General features: G+C 40.1%; 1 protein-coding gene across 2 annotated transcripts in view; it reads right to left on the bottom strand.

The window, feature by feature from the left end:
* Positions 1-9,910: 9,910 nt before the first annotated feature.
* ankrd55 (ankyrin repeat domain 55) overlaps positions 9,911-11,445 on the bottom strand; it is a 53,528-nt gene continuing 51,993 nt past the window's right edge. The window contains exon 11 of one of the 2 annotated variants that reach the window (XM_012966126.3): positions 9,911-10,475. In XM_012966126.3, the coding sequence (XP_012821580.1) occupies positions 10,234-10,475 (242 nt within the window). In that variant the 3' untranslated portion in view covers positions 9,911-10,233. 2 annotated transcript variants of the gene reach the window in all.

Genomic DNA, 11,445 nt, shown 5'->3' with positions numbered 1-11,445 from the left:
ACATGTGAGCACAGTATTATTAAAAAAAAAAACCCAGAGTCTAACCCCAATATAGAAGGCTCAGTCTGTAAACTATTTATGGCCATACAGACCTGGATATTGGTGCCTGCATTATTTACAGGTTTTGACTTCCCAAGTAACACTCTGGTAACCTGTCAACAGGGCTGCCATCAGAAACTTTGGGGCCCTGCACAAGTTATTTATATGGGGCCCCCCCATGAACACAAGCATGCAGTACCAAAACTTTAGCCACACCCCTTGTGTGTGTAATATAAACAGCTGATGTTACTCTATAATAAGCTTTATTTAAATAGTTATAGTTTATAGGGAGTCAGTAGAGTTTGTCCTAGGAAAATAAGGATAATAAGCAATTTCAGATTTTATTTATTGTAAATGAATGATAGTTTGATAAAACTCATTATTACATCATAAAGCCCATTATATTGACACTCACAATTGAGATACAGCTATCACTGGTTTCTATCAAAGGCTTAACCAAATAGTTTCTTTCATAATCAATTGGTTCCTAGTAAATAAATAAAATATCCCTGCTGTCATGTACTTCCGTTCGGCCTCCAGTAAACATAAGGCATGGAATTCCCTATTTCCCAGCAAGTGACTATCTATGCCGTATCTCATCTGTCATAAATGTATTCAATTTATTTACAATCTACTTTATTAACTACATATGATAACGTTGAAAAACAAATTAGTGCTGAACCATTCTTACTGGTAATTTCAGGCAAGTGGTATCAATCATTTTATAGTGCTCCATCAGTTCCCAGATTCTATACAGATACTGTATCTTTGAGGTTCCCAAGCTTAATATGACTTTAAAGAGCAAGGAAAGGCTTCTACTATTCTACCTAATATGTTGTAGAGCCCCCTTTCCTGTAGCAAATCGCCAACTTAATTTTTTAAAATAATACTAACTTCTCCCCAAAATTGTCTTTTAACTTCACAGTTAGGGGCTGATTTACTAATCCACGAATCCGAATGAGAAAAATTCAGATTGGAAAACGAACATTTTGCGACTTTTTCGTATTTTTTTGCGATTTTTTCGTCGCCGTTACGACTTTCCCGTAAATTGTCGCGACTTTTTCGTAACCGGTACGACTTGCACGAATTGTCGTGACTTTTTCATAGCCATAACAAATTTCGTGAATTGTCGCAACTTTTTCATTGCCATTATGCCTTTGGAGAATTGTCGCAACTTTTTCATTGCCATTATAACTTTCGCGAATTATCGCAACTTTCGTATTAAGAGCTTGAAAAATTCGCGACAATTTGCGAAAAAGTCGCAAAGTACCGATCATTACGAAAAAAACACATTCGGACGCTTTTCGGACCTTCGTGGATTAGTAAATGTGCCCCTAAGTGTAGTCTATCACAGCCGCCATCTTGGATTCTCAAACACCTGCGCTTGCACCCCCCCCGTGCACCAAACACCCGCGCACCCCCCCCAGGTCGCCACACACCTGTGCTCACAGCAGACACCAGCGCACCCCCCCAGCTGCCGCTGCCAGTGAGACACAAGCGATGCTGACGAGTACAACAGAGCGCAGCCCCTGCCACCAGTGCCCCCCCCATACCGAGTGCTGTAGCCCAGATGTGCGCAGGGATAGCTTAGGCGCCTCACTCACAGCTACTTCTCTCGGCTGTTCTTGTCCCTCGGCTGTTCCTGTGTCTCAGTGAAGGGGAGCGCGCCTGCTTCTGTGTCAGCAAAGTGCATGCGCCGCCTGCAGTCCCAAGTCGCTGAGTCTGGGGAGGAGCGAGGCATTATGGGAATCTTCTCTACCCTGCTCAGCGTTTTTTCTGCCTGTTTGGCTTCAGATCTTCTGAACAGGTGAAATATGGGGAGACTTAAGGGCACTATTGAGACAACTGAAGGTATGCCTGCAGCTTGAGATTAACTCTTTACTAGCCTTTCCTTCTCCTTTAAGTCACTGCTGGTGGGCCCCAAAGCCCGAGCCCCAACAAATTTGTGGCAGTACTACCCTCACCCTAATTAAAAGGTCACTATACACTTTAATTATTATTATTACGCATCTTCAGTATGAATGATTTAAATAGGGCTTGCACTGACAATATGTTCTGCCTCACTTTTCTGCTGGATCGCTGATGTTTTTACCTTTACTCATTAAAGAACTCTGTATAATGAGCCAGTGTTGTATGTATGGATTGTACCATCTAGGTCCCCACTGTGAGCCCCCACCACTAACACCCATAGGCTATACCCCTGGACACAACAAAAGCCCTCTCTTTGTGGGCCTTTCTGTAGCCATAGGGGTCTGCTCTCCCCTAGTGAAATCCATATACAGAAGCTGATGAAAAGGGTTGTTCACCTTAAACTTAATTTTCAGTATGGTGTAGACCAGGGGTCCCCATACTTTCTTACCTGTGAGCCACAGTGAAATGTACAAAGACTTGGAGAGCAACACAAGCACCATAAAAGTTCATGGAGGAGCCAAATAAGGGCTGTGATTGGCTATTAGGGGCCTCTATGCACCCTATCAGTTTACAGGGAGCTTTATTTGGTAGGAAATCTTGTTTTTATTCAACCTAAACTTGCCCCCAAGTCAGGAATTCAAAAATACTGTAACTACCTGGTTTGGGGGCACTGAGAGCAACATCCAAGGGGTTGGGGAGCAACATGTTGCCCCAGAGCCACTGGTTGGGGATCACTGGTGTAGACAGAAGACTGGGCTTGTTTTTTTTTTCTTCTTTTTTTCCAATTATTTACATTTTAGGTTCTGCCTTTCTCAAGCTTGGATTTTAATGGGCAGATTTATCAAAATGTAAGTTTAGAGTTTATTACATAAAAAGATACATAACCCACTTACTACTCATTCCTATTTTATTTTTAGAAGCATATATATTTATCAGTGGGTGAAAGTAAGAGTTCACCAATTGATAGATATGCCTCCTAAAATCCCATAGGAATGAATAAAACATGGGTGAGTTTTAAAAACATTTTGATAAATCTGCCCCTAAATCTGGTTGATTTTATGGGATCTTCCACCTAAAAATGGTGTGTTGTACAGCAAAAGTAATTGTCGTTCTAAGTAACTTTAAATATAAGGGAATTAAAAACTTTCCATGGTTTTAGAGTTTTTGAAAATGTCATTGCTATTAAAAGCAATATATGCATTATACATATATTTACATTGTCTGCACCCTTAAAAAGGGGGTCTGCAGCAATGGCGTGATGTGTAAAAATGGACATGAATGCGCGTGCACATTTTTGTAAAGTTGCAGCTTTTAGTGTGGAGATTGCATCACTCATGTACTGGCATTAAATGGCATTAAAATGTGATTCTTTTGGCACCTTCCCCTGCTGTAGGAGCTCTGATATTACCTCCACCCTCAGGGCAAAACCTAAATAAATCTAATGCAATACTTCTGTCCCAATTTTTACTTCATTATAGAAAGCAGTTGAATCTGTTTGGCATGATCAGTCCTTCATAAATCCATGCTGATTGCTACCATTCTCCAGAACATCCCTTAACAAATTCTCAAATACCTTCACCACCACAGATGCCAAACTTATGAGCCTAAAATTGCCAGGTTGTGATTAGAGTGCCTTTTTAAATATGGAACTTTGCAACTTTCCTCCAATCCATAGATTTTAAGGATTTACACACATCCTGGCTTGTGGCTCAGTCTTTCACACTTTCAAGTACAATGTAGCAGATAAATGACCTGCACAACAAGGCAATAGAATGCCTTACTATAGCTATGGATCTATATCTTCAGCTGCTGTAAATTGTTTTGTCATTATTTGATAAAAATACAAAACAGAGAATGGAGAAGAAGTAACAGAAGGGTGGGTTCACCCAATAGCAGATCAATGACAAAACGAACCCTTTCAACATGTTATTTCAGAAAATGAGTACCCCAAAAATGCAGTGAGCAAAGTGCAATATGCAGTGTATTTGCCATGTTTTTTCCCCATAATGTAGCAGTTTTCTCCCAAGCGGCATTGTGTCTGTGACCAGTGTCGGACTGAGATGGCAGGGGGCCCACCAGAAAAACCTGGACCATGGGCCCACTCTCAAAACTTTAATTCTTCCTCCCTCAAACTCTTTATTTTCCTAGTCTCTTTTCTCTGCATACTATACTCTATTCTTCCACCTATCAAGCTTCCATGTTCCCATACGGAAAAAGGGAATGACTATGAAATAGGCTAAATAGATAGAAGTAAGAGGGCCCACTGACACCTCGGGAGTTTTCTTGGTATCCTGGTGGGGCAGTCCGACACTGTCTGTGACAAACAATTCTGGTTCATGTAAAAAGGCTTTAATTTACAGAGTGACTTTTAATTTTTTTATCATAGGAATGTGCATCTAAATTACTTATTTAGAATTGGTATTATAAAATGGAAGTAAGATGGTTAAAGCAAAAAGTATGTTCCTTATACCATTTTTTTGGTCCTTATGTTACAATTCTCTGTCCACTCAGTGGGCTTTGTTCATTGTTTTAGATCTCCCTCTTTATATCCTCTTTCTCTTAACCACTTCATTCTGGTTCTACAAAGGCCTCATTTATTAACTGCTGTTAAAGAACAATACACCGTGTTTTTTTACCCACATTTTAGTGTTATTCCCCCACCCACAAAAAGTCCAGTGTCATTGTACCTACTGCTGTAAAGATTTGATTCCAATTGCAGCTGCAAACTTTTGCTCCAATGTAATCCTGCAATACATTTACAGCACCATGGATGGGTGAGTTGTGGGTATTTCCTTACATGGCCTCTATTTTCTCATTTTCCAATGAACCCTGTATTTGAAAACTACACTTTACACAGTGTAATACATCCAGGTTTTTACAGAAACATGACATAACGTTAAAAAAGTTTCCTGGTAATTTTGAAATAAAATAAGGGGCATAAATCTGCGGAAGTCAATATGTAGTGGCAAGATGGCACATAGCATCAGAAACACAATTTGGTTGGTGTAGTTATTTCCCTTTCTGTAGTCTTTTTGAGAGAACCTACCAACTCCTTTCGTTGTGAGTTTCTTACTTTAGAAATAACCAAGCTGAACCCAGGGACGTTTCTAAGAACCCAAGAGGCCCAAAAAGATGTGCAGCATGCTACTAAGAGAGAAATAAAATTCTGTGTATGCAGATTCCCCCATAGAGCCCTTCTGACTTGGACTGATTCTGTTCTCAACCTAGGCTGGGACACTACTACCCTGTCCTTGAAGGCAGAGCCACCTGGTTTGTTGTAAGAGCAGTTTTGTTTTTCTGTGCTGTGAAGAGATATACTGTATCTCTAGGCTCTCCCATCTTTAACTGCTGCAACGTTCCCATGTAAAAAGTCTCTAAAATGCCCATGAACTTTGTTCTGAATTTTGCCTCTGGGTGAGCTCAGAATCCACAGAGCCCATATCAAATAAACTTTGATTTTCACCTCAAGTGGTCTCTGGTTACTGAATTTCCCTGACACTGTACATGTGTGAATGGAGCACACCTTGACACTTACCCTTATCCTACAGAACTATCTTCTCTGCAACCTTGTGTTCTTCCACAATTGATTTAAGTTTATTCCCCCTTTCCTCTCCTTACGTAATTTTTTTCTTTCATCGACTTTTTTCTTCTCTTATCGGCTTTCCTTTTCCTGTTCTGTGTTTTCCAATTAGTTCATACTTTCAAATTATATCTATCCATTTTCCCCTACTTTACATGCTCATCCCTTCACTCCCATCTGCAGCTCTCTCCCATCCTATTTCTATACAGGTATGGGATCCATTATCCTAAAACGCACCAAATTACGGGAAGGCCGTCTCCCATAGACTCCATTTTAATCAAATAATTCAGGTTTTTAAAAATGATTTCCTTTTTCTCTGTAATAATAAAACAGTACCTTGTACGTGATCCTAACTAAGATATAATTACCGTATATACTCGAGTATGAGCCGATCCGAATATAAGTCGAGGTACCTAATTTTACCTAAGAAAACTGGAAAAACCTATTGACTTGAGTATAAGCCTAGGGTGTCACCAGTAGGGCTGGTGCGAGCGAGACAGCAAACGAAGAACAAGAAGTACAGCAGGATAATCTTGTTACACGATATTGCTCGAGAACTGATAATAGAACTGACATAGATCCCCCCATTCTCAGCAGAAAGCATATTGACATTAACCTATTGCTGCTGCCTATATACCCGAGTTTTCACGAGAGACAAATGCCGGATGCACGCGTGTACTTGCACATGCAGGGGGGGGGATTGGGGGGGTGAGAGCGAATGCCAGATGCGCGCGCATACGTGCACATGCACGGGGGGGTTGGGGTGTGAGAATCGAATGCCAGATGCACGTGTGTACGTGCACATGCAGGGGGGTTGGGGGGGGTGAGAGCGAATGCCGGATGTGCGCGCGTACGTGCACATGCACAGGGGAGGTTGGGGTGTGAGAGACGAATGCTGGATGCACGCGTGTACGTGCACATGCAGGGGGGGGTGAGAGCGAATGCCGGATGCGCGCGCGTACGTGCATATGCAGGGAGGGGGGGTTGGGGTGTGAGAGCAAATGCCAGATGCGCGCGCGTATGTGCACATGCACGGGGGTGGTTGGGGGATGAGAGACGAATGCCAGATGCGCTGCTGATATTACCTGACTCGAGTATAAGTCGAGGGTTCCTTTTTCAGCACGTTTTTGGTGCTGAAAAACTCGGCTTATACTTGAGTATATATGGTAATCCTTATTGGAGGCAAAACCATCCTATTGGGTTTATTCAATATTTAAATGATTTTTAGCAGACTTAAGTTATGGAGATCCAAATAACAGAAAGACCCCTTATCCGGAAAAGCCCAGGTTCTAAGCATTCTAGATAAGAAGTCCCATACCTGTAATAATAAAACAGTACCTGTACTTCATCCCAACTAAGATATAATTACCCCTTATTGGGGGCAGAACAGTCCCTATTGGGGTTATTTCATGGTTAAATGATTCCCTTTTCTCTGTAATAATAAAACAGTACCTGTACTTGATCCCAACTAAGATATAATTACCCCTTATTGGGGGCAGAACAGCCCTATTGGGTTTATTTAATGGTTAAATGATTCCCTTTTCTCTGTAATAATAAAGCAGTACCTGTACTTGATCCCAACTAAGATATAATTACCCCTTATTGGGGGCAGAACAGCCCTATTGGGTTTATTTCATGGTTAAATGATTCCCTTTTCTCTGTAATAATAAAACAGTACCTGTACTTGATCCCAACTAAGATATAATTACCCCTTATTGGGGGCAGAACAGCCCTATTGGGTTTATTTCATTTTTAAATGATTCCCTTTTCTCTGTAATAATAAAACAGTACATGTACTTGATCCCAACTAAGACATAATTACCCCTTATTGGGGGCAGAACAGCCCTATTGGGTTTATTTCATGGTTAAATGATTCCCTTTTCTCTGTAATAATAAAACAGGACCTTGTACTTGATCCCAACTAAGACATAATTACCCCTTATTGGGGGCAGAACAGCCCTATTGGGTTTATTTCATGGTTAAATGATTCCCTTTTCTCTGTAATAATAAAACAGTACATGTACTTGATCCCAACTAAGATATAATTACCCCTTATTGGGGGCAGAACAGCCCTATTGGGTTTATTTCATGGTTAAATGATTCCCTTTTCTCTGTAATAATAAAACAGTACCTGTACTTGATCCCAACTAAGACATAATTACCCCTTATTGGGGGCAGAACAGCCCTATTGGGTTTATTTCATGGTTAAATGATTCCCTTTTCTCTGTAATAATAAAACAGTACATGTACTTGATCCCAACTAAGATATAATTACCCCTTATTGGGGGCAGAACAGCCCTATTGGGTTTATTTCATGGTTAAATGATTCCCTTTTCTCTGTAATAATAAAACAGTACCTGTACTTGATCCCAACTAAGATATAATTACCCCTTATTGGGGGCAGAACAGCCCTATTGGGTTTATTTCATTTTTAAATGATTCCCTTTTCTCTGTAATAATAAAACAGTACCTGTACTTGATCCCAACTAAGACATAATTACCCCTTATTGGGGGCAGAACAGCCCTATTGGGTTTATTTCATGGTTAAATGATTCCCTTTTCTCTGTAATAATAAAACAGTACCTGTACTTGATCCCAACTAAAATATGATTAATCCTTATTGGAGGCAAAACAATCCTATTGGGTTTATTTAACACTTAAATTATATTTTAGTAGACTTAAGGTATACAGTTAAAATTATTCAACCCCCACTGAAATTGAGTGTTTTGGCCAGTTTGACATTGATTTTGATCATTTCAGTCATCTTGTTTACAATTAAATCAAAGAGGCACTTGTAAGTCAGACAAATATAACATAACATTTATAATGAAATAACCACAAGTGTCTTTTCTGTGCTCACATCATTATCAGTTTTATTCAACCCCCAAGTGACAATCATTCTTAGTACTTAGTACAACATTCTTTTCCAGTTATAACAGCTTTTAAATGTGAAGCATAGCTTGACACAAGTGTCTTGCAGCGATCTACGGGTATCTTAGCCCATTCTTCATGGGCAAAAGCCTCCAGTTTAAGTCTGGTGACTGCGATGGCCACTCCAAAATGTTCCAGCCTTTAATCTGCAACCATGCTCTAGTGGAGGTATGCTTGGGATCATTGTCCTGTTGAAAGGCCCAACGTCTCCCAAGCCTCAGGTTTGTGATGGACTGCATCACATTTTCTTCCAATATCTCCTGGTACTGAAGAGAATTCATGGTACCTTGCACACGCTGAAGCTTCCCTCTACCTGCTGAAGCAAAACAGCCCCAAAGCATGATTGACCCCGCGCCATGCTTCACAGTAGCCAAGGTGTTCTTTTCTTCATAGGCCTCCTCCAAACATAGCGTTGATCCATGGGCCCAAACAGTTCTAATTTTGTTTCATCAGTCCACAGAACACTATCCCAAGACTTTTGTGGTTTGTCCACATGACTTTTGGCATCCTGCAGTCGACTCTTCTTATTCTTTGAAGACAGCAAGGGGGTGCGCCTGGGAGTTCTGGCATGGAGGCAGTGTGCACCTTATTGTCTGAGCTGAAACTTCAGTACCCGCATCTGACAAATCTTTTTTCAGTTCCTCAGCAGTCACACGGGGACTTTTCTCCACTTTGTGCTTCAGGTAGCACACAGCAGTCGAAGTCAGCATCTTCTTTCTGCCACGACCAGGTAGCGTTTCAACAGTGCCCTTTGCCTTGAATTTGCGAATGATGCTTCCTATGGTGTCTCTTGGTATGTTTAACATCTTTGCAATCTTATTATAGCCATTGCCCTTCCTGTGAAGAGAAATCACATCTTCTCTTGTCTTCCTGGACCATTCTCTTGACTTCACCATGTTTGTAAACACACCAGTAAATGTCTAGAAGGAGCTGAGTATCACAGTCATTTTAAATCTGCCTAATTTTGTGCTTACTATGCTTGATTGCTGCTTGTTGACATCCACGAGTGTTTTCAATACCTGATCGAAAACACTTGAATGAACCTCTGTTCTTAAGAGTGGTAGTCTTTAAGGGTTTGAATAATTGTGTCAATGAAGAAATCACAAAAAAACATTTAATACTGTATTACAAAAACAATTGATGTCATTTTAGTTGCATTTGGTTCTTTAAAAAGTCCTTGTAAGATTTCATTCTGAACACAATTACAAATGTACACTGAACCCTTTACAGCATTGGGGGTTGAATAATTTTGAACACAACTGTAAAGATCCAAGTTACGAAAGATCCCTTATCCCAAAAACCCAAGGTCCCGAGCATTCTGGATAACAGGTCCCATACCTGTACAACTCTCATCTTACTTTGGAATGTGAATTTAAAACCAGTTATTAAAGTTCTGCTGTTGATTTTGCAATTTCTTGTTTTGATACGTTAAATAAGAAAAAGAAGCGGTCTTATAAATGTACTTTTATTTTCCATTCCTTTTTTATGTAAGGTTAAAGTAATATATTGAATTAAAAAAATTAAAAATGTTATACTCATATATAGCATTTTATCTTCTCTCCACGTAGAAGTTTCTTCTTTAATAAAATCCGCATATTTTTGGCATGGAAGATCACAAAATGCTAACTTATAAAAATGATTTGCTTTCGTAGAAAAATCAAAATGATGCTTTCTCTCTCTCATTACTAACAGTGGACATACATATATATATATTTTTATTTCATACAGAAAATAATCTGCCTAGATAATCACATACAGACAGAAACAGTTAACTAGCCATTAGAATCAGAGTTGTTCTCTGTCGTACTTTGTCCTTTCTGGCTAGGAATAGCAGGGAGGACGCGGGTCGTCCGTAGAGGCTCTCTTCTTAAAACAGGGAGGAACGAATACAAGGAGTGACTCTGAGTTTTAGAAATTATTAATGGTGATAAATTATTCCCAGTTCGTAATGAGTTTAAAGGCAGAGACATTGACTTCTTCACACCCTGACAGACTTGACCAGGAGGCAGCTGGACTAAAAAAAGATAAAAAAAAAGAAAAAAAGAAAACAGTTATGGTACTTGATTTTTGTCATTCTAGTGACATGAAAGAACAAAGGGCTCATGTACATTCACAACTGCAATGAGCAAAGTGTATTTTGGGTGATGGCTACATTTTTTTCCCCCCCACAATGCTATGCTTTCCCCAGAATTCATTGCATTCACAAAGGGATGATGCTCTTGCTGCACCTTCCACAGTTGTGTCTAATTGTCCCACTGCCCCCCTGCCCCCCTGCTTTGCTATAAAAGTTGCTGAAAAACGTAATTATAGATACAAGGAAATTCACCAGTGAGAATTCTACTGATCAAAAATCTCATTATAAGTGCAAGAGAAGTGACCAATGAGAACACTGATTCCCAGCACTGTGTCAGGAATCTTGCTGGTACCTTACATATAGAGATAATTATGTCATTTTTCCATTATATGACACAGGAATCAGACATGGGGATAAAGGAGAGACTTGTTCAGTGATAGGAAACTGTGCTTAATGCTCCCAACTCCAATTGCAGGAACAGAGAACAGGGAGACAGATTTACACAGACCAGCTGGGATTCTCATTAGAGGATTTCTTGCATTTTAATGCAGCCGCTGGCCCTGGAGATTTGGGAAAAAGTTTGTAAGAAAAGTTTTATTGTGCAATATTGCTTTAAGAATACAACCATGATGTTGCTCAACTACAGCTCCCACATGCCTCACCCTTCATTATATGTTACATTATTCTGGGATTTGTAGTCCAGCAACAGCTGAGTAAAGTTTGGTTGAGCAGTGCAGTGCAGCAGGGATTTGTAGTCCAGCAACAACTGAGCAAAGTTTGGTTGAGCAGTGCAGTGCAGCAGGGTTTAATGTCCCTTTAACACAACTGCTCATGCACTTCTTTGCAATTTGGACACAACTGGCATCATTCCAGTTTTCAGCATGCAAGAGACGTATGCACTCACTGAACT

This window comes from Xenopus tropicalis, chromosome 1, assembly GCF_000004195.4.
Source record: "Xenopus tropicalis strain Nigerian chromosome 1, UCB_Xtro_10.0, whole genome shotgun sequence".
NCBI classification, from domain to species: Eukaryota; Metazoa; Chordata; class Amphibia; order Anura; family Pipidae; genus Xenopus; species Xenopus tropicalis.
Note: the sequence above shows the minus strand (reverse complement) of the source record. Positions and strands in the feature narration are given on the sequence as shown.